The 16,292-nt window shown below is 54.7% G+C and overlaps 6 protein-coding genes across 6 annotated transcripts; 4 read left to right on the top strand and 2 right to left on the bottom strand.

Annotated features, from left to right (window-relative positions):
• Positions 1 to 124: 124 nt before the first annotated feature.
• On the bottom strand, positions 125 to 1,207 carry J4E88_000238 (uncharacterized protein; the record flags this gene model as incomplete). Its single annotated transcript, XM_049393917.1, has 4 exons — positions 125 to 217; positions 269 to 886; positions 935 to 1,064; positions 1,119 to 1,207. The coding sequence occupies 4 exons, from the start codon at positions 1,205 to 1,207 to the stop codon at positions 125 to 127; spliced, it is 930 nt and encodes a 309-aa protein (XP_049259746.1).
• A 490-nt stretch (positions 1,208 to 1,697) lies between these two features.
• Positions 1,698 to 2,868, top strand: J4E88_000239 (uncharacterized protein; the record flags this gene model as incomplete). Its single annotated transcript, XM_049393918.1, has 2 exons — positions 1,698 to 1,799; positions 1,852 to 2,868. 2 exons carry the CDS (start codon positions 1,698 to 1,700, stop codon positions 2,866 to 2,868), a joined length of 1,119 nt encoding a protein of 372 aa, XP_049259747.1.
• A 2,910-nt stretch (positions 2,869 to 5,778) lies between these two features.
• On the top strand, positions 5,779 to 6,950 carry J4E88_000240 (uncharacterized protein; the record flags this gene model as incomplete). The annotated part of the gene is made up of 2 exons (XM_049393919.1): positions 5,779 to 6,684; positions 6,735 to 6,950. The coding sequence occupies 2 exons, from the start codon at positions 5,779 to 5,781 to the stop codon at positions 6,948 to 6,950; spliced, it is 1,122 nt and encodes a 373-aa protein (XP_049259748.1).
• A 940-nt stretch (positions 6,951 to 7,890) lies between these two features.
• Positions 7,891 to 8,493, bottom strand: J4E88_000241 (uncharacterized protein; the record flags this gene model as incomplete). Its single annotated transcript, XM_049393920.1, has 2 exons — positions 7,891 to 8,041; positions 8,108 to 8,493. The coding sequence occupies 2 exons, from the start codon at positions 8,491 to 8,493 to the stop codon at positions 7,891 to 7,893; spliced, it is 537 nt and encodes a 178-aa protein (XP_049259749.1).
• Positions 8,494 to 9,852: 1,359 nt separating this feature from the next.
• Positions 9,853 to 13,492, top strand: J4E88_000242 (uncharacterized protein; the record flags this gene model as incomplete). Its single annotated transcript, XM_049393921.1, has 5 exons — positions 9,853 to 9,926; positions 9,985 to 10,172; positions 10,220 to 13,110; positions 13,158 to 13,392; positions 13,443 to 13,492. 5 exons carry the CDS (start codon positions 9,853 to 9,855, stop codon positions 13,490 to 13,492), a joined length of 3,438 nt encoding a protein of 1,145 aa, XP_049259750.1.
• Positions 13,493 to 14,577: 1,085 nt separating this feature from the next.
• On the top strand, positions 14,578 to 16,010 carry J4E88_000243 (uncharacterized protein; the record flags this gene model as incomplete). The annotated part of the gene is made up of 3 exons (XM_049393922.1): positions 14,578 to 15,179; positions 15,228 to 15,554; positions 15,608 to 16,010. 3 exons carry the CDS (start codon positions 14,578 to 14,580, stop codon positions 16,008 to 16,010), a joined length of 1,332 nt encoding a protein of 443 aa, XP_049259751.1.
• Positions 16,011 to 16,292: the final 282 nt, after the last annotated feature.

The following is a 16,292-nucleotide window of genomic DNA, read 5'->3' on the forward strand; positions in this document are numbered from 1 at the left end:
GGTATATCCTTACTCTTCGTAGGTATCTGCACCGTCTCGTCAAGTTGCGTATGGTATGTCGGACACCGCGAGGTTGTAGGTGATGCACGCAGATTTAGCCCCCAGTCCTCACAAGCAGCCCTTCTCATATCTTCTCCTTGGCGTCTGAAACGCCTATCCGGTTTTCTACCAAGCGCATGAGCTTGATCGTTTGTTCGGCGAGCGTAAGGGTCAGAATCTATGTCAATGTTAGCGACCGAGTCCCACCTATTACATCTGTCTGACATACCGTATGGGGCAGAATGCGCGCCAGATGGGCAAAGTAGCCCTTGTACAGCGCAAAGATACCCTCCGTCTTGACCGTCCGACTCAAGCAGTCAAAAGCCGATGTGTACAGGTTGCCCGTCTGGTTGTACATGCGCGACATGATGGTATCCGGAGGGTGCATGACACAGCAAACGACAAAGCCACTGGCCGTACTACTCGCAATGTGCAGCGGCATGCCCTCTTCCATACCCAGATGTTTCACTAACCGCCTCTTTGCGAAGAAATACGTGGGAAGTTGTACGGAGCTGCCGAAACCTGTGCGTACCATAGCTGGTCCTACACCTCTGTATAGGCCCTTGATTCCTTCGCCGCTGTATATTTGCCGCATGCCATCGACGGCGTTTCGGTAGTTGTGTTGTGTGCCGACGGGTAGGAAGGGCGAGTAGGATTGTAACCGCGTCTTTACGAGGAAGAAGGGAGAGCCGGCTGCTGCGCCTAGAATACCGGATGAAGCGCCTGCGAAGAGGTTGATGCCGAAGGATTGGACGGCTGGGTCGCTGTATACGACATTGGTGAGGGTCTTGCGGATGGGTTCGTAGAAGCCTAGTCTGCAGCCGTTGAGGGTCATTTGGTAGATGTACTGGGCGCGTCAGTTTCTGCTCGTTCCGGAAACATGTGCCAGACATACTGCGCATCCCAGACCGCGTAGTAAACCTCTGGGTCCTTCATTCTTCAAGATGACGCTCACACCGTGGAAGACGCCCTTGTATAATCGCGGCGCGTCGCTTTTCGCTTTAAGCTCGCCTTGTAGTTGTAGTCTGGGCGATCGTCAACGAGCTGGTCGCGCAGGTGCTGCGAGCGAAGACGCGCACCGGATTTTGACGGTCTCGAAGCCGTGGGTTACTGTGACTGCACCGCATGCTGCTATGCCGCCGGCTATGAAGGAGCTGGTGGGGGTCATCGTTAATACAATTAATACTGTGTTTGAATTTTATACTGAGTACCTACCCGAGGGTTGTAGACATTCTCACACTCTATGCGACTCTTCGGCGCGCAAGTCGGAAGTATGGTGGAGTGCGTATTCGATAGTGGTAGCGACGTGGGTTACCGCGCGATCATGAACACGACTGGAGGATAGTTGTAGGAATTAGGGATGGAAGTAAGACTAGGCGAAACCGAAGCTATACACGTCTTGCGGTAACAATGGCAATGGTGAGGAAATGTCAAGGTGAATATGAATAATCGTTCCGGTTTCGGCTCGGCATGGCCAGCTACGTAAGACCGCTCGGACCCACTTCTTTCCATATGCTGCAACTCTTCAGCGCATTCCGCCGGCTCTAATTGTCCACGTCGCGTCGCGTGCTTGAGTTTACGCGCCCGCTGATTCGCCGACTGAAGAGGTGGAGATGAACGCAGCTGTCGCAGCAGAGGAATAGGAGCTCAACTCGACCATGGCTGGCTCAGCGACACCCGGCGGCGGGCCTCCACCGCCGCCTGCAGGCCCGCCGACACAGAAAGTTGCCGACGTCATAACGAGCTTCCGGCCGCAAAGGGTGAGACTAATATGCTATGCCTTTGCATATATCCAGTACTAACGCCTTGTAGCGCTTCAAATCGGGCGGCCAGGGCACCTCAGTAACATCCCTCGACTTCGACGACTCGGGCGAACTAGCTATTGTCGCACGCGACGACGATACCCTCCAGATTTACAACTGCAAAGAAGGCAAGCACGCCAAGGAGCTCAAGAGCCAAAAGTACGGCGTACACCTTGCGCGCTTCAGCCACCATGCCCAGAGCATCATCTGCGCGAGTACAAAGATCGACGACACCATCCGCTTCCTCTCCACACACGACAACTCGTACATCCGCTACTTCAAGGGCCACACCGACACCGTCACCTCAATCGCCCTGTGTCCGTCCAAAGATGACTTCATAAGCTGCTCGAAAGACAACACGGTGCGGCTATGGAACCTACAATCCCCCAACTACGTCGGCATGCTCAACCTCCACGGCGCCTACCTCGCCGCCTACGATCCCTCCGCGACCGTCATCGCCATCGCGTCACCGCCTACCCAGAACGTCCTCCTCTACGATATGCGCAACTACGATAAGCCGCCGTTCGCAACATTCGACTTGCTCGAGGCGGAGCAGCGCTTCATGGGCGGACAAAAGGTCGAATGGACCAAGATTGAGTTTACAAACGACGGAAAGAGTCTCGTCGTCGCGACAAATGGTAGCGGACATTTCGTGCTAGACGCCTTCTCGGGCGACCTGACGCATTTCTGCTACCGCAAGGCTGGTTCCTCGGGACGTCTTCCGCCCAGCGCATCGGTCACCAACAAAACCGGTGCCAAGTCCGATGGCAGTGGTCCTGCAAACGGACAGGGTGACGTGTGTCTCACACCAGACGGCAAGTTCCTCATTGGAGGTAGCGGCGAGGACGGTCTCTTGGTGTGGGATATTTCGAAAGCACCAGCGCCGAACAATATGCTCGAGCCTATGGAGAAACTACCGGGACAGGGAAAGAGCGCTGTTGTTGGATATAACCCGAGGACCAACCTGCTGGCGAGTGCGGATAAGGACTTGTATCTTTGGCAGCCGGATCCTGATCTGATGATCTGAGACACTCGTATCAAGGATAGAGTCGCATTGGAGGCGAACTTCAGCACCACGAGAGAAGCAACGACACGGGAGATACGTTGCTGAATGAAGAATCACCAGAAGAAGAGACCAGCTGTACATCCAGCACACTTCTCACACCAACGAAGCAGTGTGAACGATCTTCGCACTGAAGACCATTTACTCTCCGGGTTGACCAAAGTATAGGGAAGAGAAAAGGTGCTCGTGGAGGAGGACTACGTGGAAAACAAGAGAGTGAACTCGTTCTGAGACTAGACTGTGTAGCGCAAGTAGTTGAGCAACCTTGGAATCTATGTCTTACCAGCAGTCATTGAGGTGAGCCGAGATATCACATCTATTCGCTTCCTGACGAACCCAATTAAAAGACTTTTGATAATGGAATGAGAGCATTCGTTGATACGGCAACATGATGATCAAGATCATATTGTGAAGTGGGCATTGAGCAAATCCACCTTTCATCTAACATCTCAAAGTGCCCAATCACCCGCAAATCATATGAGCATGCATCGTCGGACACATGTCAATGCACATGATAGCCAAACCCTCTGCTGGAGCATTTCTCCGCTACCGACTTACCATGATCTCAAATACCCTTCTCTCATCTTCGCTCTAATTACCCTTTCGGGCTCTACTATCCATCGCTCACCGTTCAGTCGCCAATTGCCAAGAGCGGGACGGGACTGTCCTCCCCCCTCGGCCCACTCCACCGACCAACACAGCACAATCGCCCGCTACTGTATACTCGCGGATCCTGATCGACTTAAAAGCTCATAGCAAGCTTTGTCCCGCAAATCGCATCTCGAGGAAGTGTGTTGCGGAGGAGCTTCTCATTGGTAATTCCACTTAGACTAGGTGGGTGGTGTACCCATCGCGATGTTGTGTAGGTGGCGTCCATATTGCTTATTCTCTCGGTAAAATGAACGAGTTTTCCTTCAAACGACGCACGCTGAGCCTCATCTTCATGCATGGCGCTACGGATGCGGGTTGGGCTGGGCTGTCATGCGTTGCGTGAATTTTGTTGTTCAAGAGGAAGGAGCGTCAGTGTTAGGCCACCACCCTCTTTTTACAACAGACAGCAGCACAAAAAGAGAAGGCGAACATGGAGGTCGCCGATGTGCGAGCTTGAGCATTAGTCTTTTGGACACGTCGAACGAGACGAGCGAGATGAGGGCTCGTGACGACTTGCAGATTTAGGATGGTGTGGGCGAATGAGATGAGTGTGCGTGTGTGTTGTGCAGCAGTGCGGAGTGCAGCGTGTGCTGCAGATGCGGTGTAAGCTGGAGTGCAGCACTGGAGAAGGGGAAACGAAACGTAAGGTTGTTACACGAGCAGACGGAGCACGACATTGTGAGGTGGCTGTTGTTCGTGAAGCGCCGTGGTCCGCAGAGGCGAAAGGTGTTCTCCGCGGGCAGAGTTGCTGACATCAAGACAGTGAGATAGATGCTAGAGCATCGACGATCGCATGTGAAGGAAGGAGGCATCGCGCATACATCTCTACGTAGGTTGGTTGGCCTTTGAGCGGTCTGCTTTTACGATGGGATCTTTGAAATTGCTGCCCAGTGATCCAGGCATCTTCGTCAAGCCATCGAAGCGACTGCCCCGCTATTGGGCGATCGTAAATCCCATGTCGTGCAGCTCAGCTCGAGGGGAGCCGAATGCGTCGCACAACCCCAGGGTTCTCGGATCGTCGGTGCCCTAGACCCTGTCAGACTGTGCCTCGGACATGGAATCTGTCATTCGCTGCGAAGTGGTTTCGTCTGATGGTGTACGCGCGTGTTGCTGTCATCTGTCTGCCTTCGACAAGGTCAAACCCAGCGCTGCTCGAGTGATGACATGGCCGCAAACTCTTCCTGCTCGATGGCGGATGGCAAAAAGCGTGATGGTGCTTTCGTTGGCTGCAGCTGGAGGATTCGGGGTCTGGGCTGATCGGCGGCATCTTGGGGAAGAGCGACAGGGTTTGACAGACGGGAACCCCTGAAGCTTGAAGCCTCACTTGAATCAAGTTTGGGCATGGAGACCTTCTCCGACCGGCCAGCGCCCATCTCCTCCTCTTCAGTCCGCGTGCGCCTCTTCCCTCAAACACGAGCAAAAAGTCCCGTTTTCGCCTCCGCTACGACGTGCTGCAGCCTCACAAAGCTGGCCTTGACCGATGTTGCGGTCGAGTCTTCAGTGATCAATCCACCAAGTGCATGTCTGGATGCCGTGGCTTGCAAAGACCTTCTCACGTTGTCCAGTAAGAAGATGATGTGTGCATGTCACTAGTGGTAGTGTGGCAGATGGCTACTGGGGTTCTCCGCATCTTGCCCATAGCGCTGGGTCATCCGCTCCTGCACCTCCCTAGCGATATTATTAGCCCCTCTTCTGCACAAGACAGAATACCACTTTCATCATCGCCGACTGCTTACTCTCTGGCACCGACATGTTCCCTCGCTGGCGACCCTTTGGCTCTCGATATTAACTCGCCCAATCAGTAACTGCGTCACGCGCATGCTTACTTCGCATCTCGTCTCGGGCTCCAGAGGTCGTCTCGTGACAGGCCGGACCTCGATATTGCACGCTTACACCCCAAGCTAAGATTCGCCCTTCGTTAGCACGGCGTCTTTGGCTCCACATCCCTCTGTCAACCTCGCGCCGTATCCGCACGGCATACCGACGTTTCGACAGTCTGAACTAGCACCATCACACCTCGCCACTGCTAGATCAGGATTGCTGTGCGAGAATGCCGATTCGCGTCACCAGCTCCATCTCCCGAAGACAGTGCATGAAGTTGGGCAACGGAGGATGATGCAAGCCCCCACCGAGCACGCAACATCACCAACTCGAAGATTCGAAAACCTACTTCCTATTGGACAATCGTCTACTTTGGAGTTCAATATACTTCCCCAGCCCACTATGGGGCTTACCTTTCTGCCTCGCCCATCGCCGTGCGGATCGAGGAAGCGCAGCCGAGCGGTGGCGGATATCGATGGGGAACATTCTTGCGTGCAGAAGAAGAAGCGGCGCCTTCGATTGTTCCTCATCACTTCACGACTATCGCCACAGTTTTCGCACCCAGCAACCAATATTGTGGATCGCGGTAGTTCTAAGATTGCAGTATGGGCCAAGCAAAAGGCTCTTGGACGAAACTTGCTAAGAAAGGCTGCCATCCTCAATGGCATACGCAGACGATGCATCTTGACCAAGGAGGCACAGTATGGGCGCGGTCGTGTGCCAGTTGAGCAGGAGAAAGAACAAGCACAACTTGAGTTGGCTAGATTAGAGTTCAACCATGGCAGTGTCGACACATATACGAGACCGGTACATTCTCGGGATCCCTCAGTACCGCCCAGTGCTGCTGTGAGGACTGGAGGACACTTTGTAGTCTCTGGGTCACCCTCCAGTTCTCCAGCGTCTTCGAGAAGCCCTTCGCCTACCTCGCCATCCCCAACATTAAGAAGTCCCTCCGACGAAGTTGCCGCGTTCCGCTCGCCAAACGAAGCATGGTCTCACGCTGCAAGAGACCCGGCACCACGTCGAGACTACCTACCGCTACCACCATCCCCACTCGGACTCTCAAACTATGACGCTCTCGACGTTGAAGATAGTGGTGATGCGTTCGACCCGTACGCTCATCTTGACGACGAAGACGAGCCGATACCAAACCCATACGAAGACGACGATGAGGTGCCTTTCTCGCCTTCTGCCGTCACTTCTAGTTCATCCACCACAGCATACACCAACACTACACATGCCACGAGCATGTTCTCCGACTTCAACGTGTTGGGCCACGAAGAACCAGTTGTTGGCGACTACGACCAGGTAGATGAAGGCGCAGACGCGATATGGCCAAGCGCGTCTACCTTCGATAGCCCAGCACCTACCCTCGCATCAACATCGCCGGACTTTCCCGCCCTGTTCGCAACATCTCAGTCCGCATCCAAGAGAACAGACTCATTCGCCATGTCGCCAAACTTTCGGCCAATCTTACCAACGAAATCAGTGTCACCGGAAATGCTCGCCGTGAGCACCGCGGCCGCTACTTCGCCAAACTTTATACCTACAGCACGGACGATGGCTTCTCCTAATCTTGCCCCAACACTAGCGCCAATGTCACCAAACTTCCCTCCGGTATCGACGTCGCCCAATTTCGCCTCGGCATCTGCGACTATACCGGCCTCGCCGAATTTGATGCCATTGGCTGCTCCCGCTTCGCCGAACTTCCTGCCGGTATCCAAGTCGCCAAATTTCACTGCGCTCGATACCTCGATGACAGCGCAGAACCCGACGGCATGGAACCATTTGGACAATCACCCGGACCGAGTAGATCAGCCAGTTCGCACGAGTGACGTGGAAGAAGAACGCAGACGGCAGAGGAACTTGATGTTTATGCGGTTCGGATCATGAGACTAGTATTCAACGAGCAAGTTTCATACGCGACAGAATCTACCTACCTACTGGATCTGCAGGACATATCATCACTATCGCATCCACCGAACGACGTCGCCTTTGACTTCTACAACATGGCGCATACCACACGTTTCGGACCAAACAAGACCTGAAAACTTAACTTTGCATCGCATTTTCGATCTAAAAAAGAAAACTTGTGTATATTATCAAAATTCTAAAAAGGGTCCGGAGTATGGGGGCTGGCGGAAGTCACAAAAAGGGAAGAAAAAACCGGCACATGGTGTTTGTTGTACTACTATATTGTGGGAAAAAGCGTGTTGTTTAGCGTTTCACGTCCAATGGTTTGGAGTTTGGGGAATTTCTCGTCGCAAAGTTCTATGTTTGGGCAGGGGTAATTGTATATGCAGGATCGGGGAAAGTGGGTACCTTTGTGGCGTTTGAATTTGCGTGTGAACGACCAAAAGAGCATGCTGCGTGTAGAATACCGTCTGATTCAATTTACGATGTGATCCAACATACCGAGAAACCTAGTTATGCCCTGTTTCAACTCATTCATCCCAGAAACTATGGCATCTTTTAGCCAACTCAGGAGCCTTCTTTCTGTACTGAAGTCGCATCCTACGCTTTCTGCAACTTGGTAGCTCGATCTAGAGCGATATCACACATGGCCTGAATGGCCTCTTGCCGCTCAGCCTTGATATCACCCCGATCAATACGCGAACGCATGTTCTCCATGATCTCCGATCTGGGGCGGCCGTTGACAAACACACTACACCATTAATTAGTTCACAACCTCCCAAATATGGTCTAATCCGAGAAGCAGAAATCAACTCACACATATCTCAGCCCCGGAAACTTCCCCTCATACTCCGCATTCAACCTTGCCAGCATCTCCCTCTCCTCATCCCCACCCTGCTGCAACTGCGCCTGCTCTTTCCGACTCTGCTCGCTATCCACCTTCTTCTCGCCCAACCGCGGGTGCGAACACAGAATCTCCGACAACTTCTTCACATCGGCTTCGTCATCTGAGGCAGCTAGTGCAGCGAGCTGCGCGTTGACGGCTGTGATGAGGATGTCGTAGCTGGGGAAGGTGGCGGAGCGCAGCACGGGGAAGGTGATGGTGCGGAGGGGAGGCGAGGGCTCGAAGAGCAGGTCTAGAACGTTTGTGAGGGTGGACTCGGAGGCGTGGGGGAGGGCGCTGGCGGGTGGGAGTGATGTCATTGTTAGGGTTGAGGGTAGTGGCTAGTGGTTCGGGATAGCCGTTTGTTGCTTTTCTCGCGATGCGATAGTTTGGGACCGGAGATTTGGCTAGTTGGGTTTTAGGATTGAAGGGTCGAAGTTGACGTTTGTAGAGTGGTGGTGGTGAGGCAGAAGGCTGTGGTTATGGTCGTGGTTCACTGTTCAATCTTTTTTTCGCGGCCGCTACCGACCGATCAGCGATGCAGCGCATGCCTGGTCATGGCCAACGACGTGCATGGTGTCTTTACGTGGGTCGCTGCAAGGGGCAAAGCTGTTCTGGATGGATAGCGGGGCAGCACCGAAGAGTTAGTGTCGAGGTAGTTGAGCTTTGCAGACGGACTGCCGTCTAGCTTTTCCTAGTCCGCGACGCGTACCGTGTTTTGCAGTAAACAATGGATGAAGCTTGTTTATACTGCACGGCGGAGTCGAGGTGCATTTTTTCAAGGTCCGACGCGTTCCCACAGGCCCTCAACAGATAGGAATGTACTGGGATGTCGTGTTATAGCACTTAGATTGACTGGCATAGCTGCGAGGTGCTGTCACGTCTGGTGATGCTCGAATTTGAGCTAAGAAGGTGCGCATTGGGACTGCGATCGACTGCTGGGTTGGCAGCTGTTTGCTTCTTCTTCCCCGCCTTGTCATCGGCGATATACCGGCGGCACAAGCAATGGAAGGCTTTCATAGCCGTCAGCCCGTAACTGTCGATCTGATCGAATAGGGTGTGACCTGGGGCGCCTCAGGATTGCCGGCTGTACCTGCGTTGGTGAGGGTCTTCATGCGGGCCAGGGCTGTCATGCGTGCGAGTATCCGAGATTATCGAAGGATACCACGTGGAGAATGCATTGTATGCAATCGCGTGTACAACTTCGCGTCGCTCATAAAAACAAAGAGCAAACGGGCACACGTGCAGTGCAGCAGTGGTGCAGTCTGGGGAGTCGATGTCGGTGAGAAGGCGTGTGGAGCGGGAGGCGGAGATAAAGTGCCTAGTGCTCTCAGGCCATGGAGCCCCCTGTGTTTCAGCTCCACGCTCGCCTTCACTGCCCTCCCTCCAGCTTGCTCTTTTGGAGGAGACTGCTAGGCGCATTGCACGGCACAGTTCCTGAAGCGTCCATTTGCCTCGACGCCCAGCGCAGCAGCCCCAATGGCCCGCCGCCCCATGCGCCTCTGCCTCTGCCTCTGATACTCTACCACCTCGGATCCCTGATTGCATGACCCCTACTAGCCCGGACCTCCTGGCCGTCTGGCGCTTTCAACATCACGACTTGACGACTCTTCGCCGCAGACACGCACGGCTTTGAGAGTCTGCACCCCCGAGCGTCGCTTTTCGGCTGACCTGGCACCATGTCGCTGAACGGACTGGACAATGTCGAGGTCACACAGGCGTACCAGGGTGCCCTCGCCGAAGCTGGCGGTTGGTACGACATCCCAATTTCTTCTGCGCACGCGGACCACGTGTTAACGTTTGGCATCTAGGTTCCTGCTCAGGTACACGTCGAGGGATGCCGTCGAAGTCCTGACCCGCGGCACTGGCGGTGCTGGCGAGGCGCGCGCTGCCGTCGCCCAGTACGAGGAAAAGTCACCGCTGTACGGCCTGCTGCTGTACCGCCGGCGCAAGGTCCTGGTCAAATACGTGCCCGAGGGGACTTCGCGACTGCTTCAGGGTATGTGGAGGCTTGTTCCTATCATCACCACGACTAACGCTCGACAGCCCGCGTCAGTGTCCACTTCATCAACATCACCGAGAAGTTTGCGCCCCACGACATCGTCCTGTCCATATCCACCCCGGAAGAGCTCAGCGATGCCGCTCTTACCGCCGCATGCAGTCTGCACACCGCCGCCCCGTCGAGCTCCTCCTCCAGCGGATCGTCGCGACAGCAGAAGCTCAGCTGGATCCAAGAGGCCGCCGAGGAAGGCGCCCAGCCCGATGCAGACGGCAGTGCACGACCGGAAACTGCCAAGTCCAACATACCCACCATACTGGAGCCATCCAGAGACAGCGAAGACAATCTCACGAGGAGCGGGTCGATCAACTCACAAGCCGAGACGGTTCCGTTGATGCTGGACGAGAAGGTCGTCGAGCACAAATTGTCACCACAGATCTCCCATGTCACCATGGAGACGGTCACTGAAGGGCCGACGACGCCAGACGACACCGATCTATCAGATCTCCAGGACACGCTCAAAAGCTACGACTCGCTCTTCGAAGGTGGACCAGAACCCCGGAACTCTTCGCAGACTGCACGACCAAACTACAACGAACTGTACGAGCACTACTACGCGCAGTACACCAAACCAAAAGTTAAGCTGGGACCGCGACCGCGGCCATCGCTCGAAGGCAGGAGACCATCCACCTCGGGCAGTGCTCCGTCAGATCTGGCGAGACCGAAGTCATCGCTCCCGGCAGGTCTGCGCTCTGCGGCACGGAAGACAGCTGAGAAGAAAGAGTCCAAGACCAACACCTCGAGCACCCTTCCCGCGATCGCCATTCCTCCTCCACACCAGGTTCCTCCAATGCCTGAGATGCCACAATCCCCCGCCTCGTCAGTATACTCCGCGAGAGCCCCCGCCAGTACCAAGTCGATGCCCGTGTCCGCCTACAGGAGTCACCTCAGGGCTGGAGGATCGACACAGGAGCGGACAAGACTCATGAAGGCTCTCGAGATGCGCAAGAAACAACAACAGGCCCAACAGCTGAGGAAGGACAAGGCGACTGAAGATGCTGCATCGGAGGTAGAAGTCAAGGCCGCGGAGATAAAGGTGGAGACTGACGCCGAAGATGAAACTACGACAGATGCGACCGTTGCTGCGACCGAGCCCGATGATGGCCCTTCCGCTGCACAACCTGAGGCCGAAACTGACGCCGACAAGGAGACCCTGCTTGGCGACGATCTCCCTTCCTCGTCACGTTTAAGCCGCTCTGGCCTTGCATTCGCGGATGGTCCTACCGAGACAGACGACCTAAACTCTACTGCTTCGATTTCGTCACCCGTGTCCGCCCAGACCCACGGTTCCACCGGCGCACCTTCAACACGGCCATCGTCTATTTCGGAGGACGAGGCAGGTATGGAAGAATCGCAAAAGTCTGACGAGCAAGAAGAGTCGCACAATGCGGATTTTGTGGATGAAGAGCAATCAGTTGACAGCACGCCGACTGTGGTTCCTGAGAGCACAACTCCCGTACCGCCTGTCGAAGCACAGGAGATTGCGCAAGGCCCAGTAATTACCGAGCGAGCGCCGTCGTTCGATGACGCAGATGACAGCAGCAAGAGGGACACCCTAAGGCCATGGGAGAATGACATGCCATCACAACGCCGCTCGAACCGCGAATCTACCATCTACATGCCGTCGAACGAAGGGTACCAGCAAGAGGAAGGACAGTCCAAGAGACGCAACAGGGAGTCTATGCTCATGCCGTCTTCCCAGCATCAAAGTTGGTACGAGACCAAAGGAAAGCGACGTGCTGTCTTGGATCCACTCGAAGTCAGCGCGGACCAATCCGAGACCGAGTACCTGTCGGATGATTCTTTTATGGAGGAGCTGCAAAGCGCTACAGTACATCAAGCTAAGCCCATGTCGGTGTCCAAGTCGCCAATCACCCCATTCTTCCCCAGGAAATCCTCTGCAACAGACCTACAAACGCCTCCCAGATCAGCATCGTCGAATTACCATGGCATCAGTCGCCTGTCACCTGAGCAGACTGGCCGTAAGATCTCGGGCGGTTGGCCTCCCGCGCCAAAGTCCGACTCGAGTACTGCGCCGAAGAAGATCAACGTTTCTTCTGGCATCTCGCAGAGGATCAAAGCACTTGCAGACAAGACCAACAGGGAATCGGCTTCACAAGTAAGTCTTGCGAGCTCTGCTTTGAGCACCAGAAGCTCCGTCGCCCAGCGTAAATCCTCATTCTTTGCAACAACACCTGTTGAGATCTCTCCCTCTGGGAAATCTACGCCGCGTCTCGAAAGCCCCTCGTTTTTGGCTTCATCTGCTTCAACAACGCCTGACAAGAAGAAGCAGTCGGCGCCAGTCAAGTCGACAGTATACAACGTACAGCGAGGAGTTGAGAAGCCGGAGTCTGTGCAAGTGACGGCCCGCATCGTTCGCGATGAGCGCACAATGAAGCCGACGCTTGCGATGCCAACGGAGAGTACACCACTGGATCTCCACCAGAGCCCTCTCATCATCGATCACCAAAAGGCAACCATCACGCCTAGGAGCCCTACCCGTGGAAGACCGGAGCCTGCTTCTCCTCCACCTTCATCTTCACACTCCCGCGAGCCCAGCAATGCACCTTCGCGGGCTTCGTCCGAGAGCACGTGGAGAGCCTTCGGTCGCCGCATGAGCGAGTCCAAGTCGGTACACAGCCACGACGGCGAAGACAAGAGGGAAGACAAAAAGGACAAGAAAGACGAAAAGAAGTCGCGCACCAGCAAGATGTTCAAGCGCATGTCTTCTTCCATGTCTGCCATGCCCTGGAAGAACTCGAACAGCAGCTTGGCACTTCCCGAGAACGACATGCGTTCCACCTCTCTGGCGTCTCTACGCGAGCCACCGCCGCCTGTGCATGTTGGCGATCTGAACATCCAATTCCCAGACACTCTGGTAAGTCTTATCAATGTGAATGTCAATCTTACGCTAACCGGGTGCAGCTTTGGAAACGACGATGGGTCGAAATTGACGCCTTGGGCAACCTCGTCCTCAGTCCGTCGAAACACAACGAGAAGGGAATTGTCAAGCGATTCCATCTCAGCGACTTCCGCACACCCTACCCACCTGACCAAGATCGCCAAGAACTTCCCAACAGCGTGGTCCTGGATTTCATGGACGGGCGTACCTTGCAGTGCGCATGCGAGACGTACATTGGGCAAGCTCAGGTTCTGCAAAGTAGGTTTCAACCCTGTCCATGTTTGTGTCAGCTGCTAACTTCTGTCCAGTCCTGCGGGAGGCGCACGATGCCTGGATTGCGTACAACCAAGCGCTGTGAATAGTCACCACGACTTCTACCCAACCCTTCGCCCCAACGGCTCTACTCTCCTTTCCTCTCGGCTTTTCTTTGTGACGACGTACGACTACAGCATCAGGCATCACCTTTTCCTTGTTGTGTTGGATACAAAACGGTTCTAAACTGGGGCTGTATCTCTCTCCTTGCATACTTTCGGCCCTCCACCCTTTTCTCATTTTACCTTATTTCCTTTCCATACCCGTTTGAATTGGGGGAGGCCATCTGGCAGGCTTGGAGCTCCTTCTTCTTCCTCTTCTGCCTGTAACACAAGCCTTTTGATTTGTATAATATCTAATGCTGCGCTGGCGGCAGCCGAGTTCTTGCTGTTTCTGGAGTGCGGACGGATTGCAATGAAGGCGGACTACAAGATGTAGAGACCAGTTCCGCAATTGGACTACGTGCCCTTGTCATATTTGCTTGTGCTAGGTGAAGGTCGTTCCCAATGCAGGTGAACCAGAGGGGTGCATTAAATCTCCGGCTCAAAGAAGGATAATGTGGTAGTTTTTGTGGTGGATTTATCCAAAGTGTTGGGCAAGATGGCTCGACTCGGGGCTGGGTGTGAGCAGTGCGCAATCTCAGATGGGGGCATGCCAGCCGGGAGGGGTTAGCGCATGGCCGACGCAGGGATTAAGCGACACCTGGCGTCATACATGCATTCCCATGCATTCGACATGTGCATTTGATGGAGAGCTCGGTATGTTAATGATGCGCAGCAAAAAGGGCCTTGTGCCTGCCATGATGCGGCCAACTCCCCGACGGTCTTCTCCAACCTCCCCTTTAGCTCTGCGCCAGAGGCCGCCATAGAGAGAAGACGCAACCCGAGGACTCCGCACTGGGCTTCCAAGAGGCTGTTGCGCCGCTTTTCCGCCCCGTCCTCGCAGCGCATCCTGCAGCCTCAAAGTAACGTCTACGAGGGTAACCCCATCTGTTCACAGCAGCCGTCATTGCATTGTCACGAGCCTCGGCGCCGCGTGCCCGCCAGGCACCTCAACCAAAGTAGAGGAGGGTCGCGTAGTGGTGTGCGCCTTGTATAAACACCGTCCGGCACCTCCGCGCTCCTCGACATCATGCCGGCCACTTCCCCAAACCACCCCTTCGCCTCGCCCAACGCCATCCCGCCCCGCACCAGCTCCACGGGCATCCTCAACTTGAATGCGAGCATTGCCAAGCAGCCTTCCAGAACGAGTGTGCTGCGTCCCTTGAGCGAGATTGATTGGCTCGGCCAGAGCAAGAAAAGCAAGACGAGCCATCCGGCGGATCCTTCCAACGCGCCTGCCCCAAACGTGTCTCTGCAACAACCTCGGCCGCAGACCATGGCCGCGCAGTTGAACTCGCCGCCCCGCACCGAGCACACCGACATGGACTCGCCCATGGACAATACGCAAGCCGGCGCAAGCCTCGAAGCCAGCACAAATTACCCGACGCCGCTGTCACCACCCGCAGAACATGCAAAAGATATTGGCGAAGAGCTCATATACGGAAATGGGGTTGCGTGGACAGAGGGCAAGGAGCGCATATTACTGGGGCCCTACGACTACCTGTATGGACACCCCGGCAAGGACATACGGAGTCAGTGCATCGCAGCCTTCAACCTGTGGTTGAAAGTGCCGCCAGAGAGACTCGAGATTATCACAAAAGTGGTGGGCATGCTGCATACCGCGAGTTTACTGTAAGCACACCCACCCCACATCCCTCTCCCTTGCCTAACACCCCCCAGCGTCGACGATGTAGAAGACTCCTCCATCCTCCGCCGCGGCATCCCGGTCGCCCACTCTATCTTCGGTACCCCGCAAACGATCAACTCGGCCAACTACGTCTACTTCCGCGCGCTATCCCTGCTTCTCTCCATGAACAACCCCAAGCTCATCGAGATCTTCACAGAAGAGCTGTTGAACCTGCACCGTGGACAGGGCATGGACCTATACTGGAGGGACACCCTGACATGTCCGAGTGAAGCAGACTACCTAGAGATGGTAGGAAATAAAACCGGGGGTCTATTCAGACTAGCAATCAAGCTCATGCAAGCAGAGTCGCATACAGATATGTACGTGCCCGACGTCTCCACCCCAAGATTTCACCCCAGCTAACAACGTCCAGTGACTGCACCCCCCTCGTCTCCACAATCGGCCTCCTCTTCCAAATCCTAGACGACCACCTCAACCTCTCGCCCACATCCGGTTACACAACCCTGAAAGGCCTCTGCGAAGACCTCACAGAAGGCAAATTCAGCTTCCCCGTTATCCACGCCATCCGCGCCGATCCAAGCAACCAGATCTTGATCAACATCCTCAAACAGAAGACTACAGATGAGGAGGTTAAGCGGTATGCGCTTCGATACATGGAGAGCAAGGGCAGCTTTGAATACAGTAAGGGTGTTATTGAGGAGCTGAGGGGCAAGACGGAGGAGCATGTTCGTGGGGTAGAGAGGGAGTTAGGGGTCGATGGCAAGGAAGGGGCGGATGCGCTGAGGGTTATGTTGGAGAGGTTGGTGCTCAAGTGAGGGAGGTGGATATAATGTCTGCATGTCATGTCATGTCATGCTTTACGAAGCTCATGTCTCATGATGGTTGGTTGGTCTCTGTACGTGTCTTGTCTGTCTATTGGTTGGGAGATGGATGGACGGCTTAATACCCAATGTACGGTGGATTTGCATACTTATATACTAATAGACTGTGGTTGTGTTGTAGAAAGTAGTATATGATCCTTAATGTGTGTAGCAAATACGAAGTGATCGATTTCTCTAGTATTGGATTCTGAATGAATGTGGTATGTACGAAGTGTT

The sequence above is a fragment of the Alternaria novae-zelandiae genome, assembly GCF_023758075.1.
Source record: "Alternaria novae-zelandiae strain BMP 2774 chromosome Unknown scaffold_1, whole genome shotgun sequence".
NCBI classification, from domain to species: Eukaryota; Fungi; Ascomycota; class Dothideomycetes; order Pleosporales; family Pleosporaceae; genus Alternaria; species Alternaria novae-zelandiae.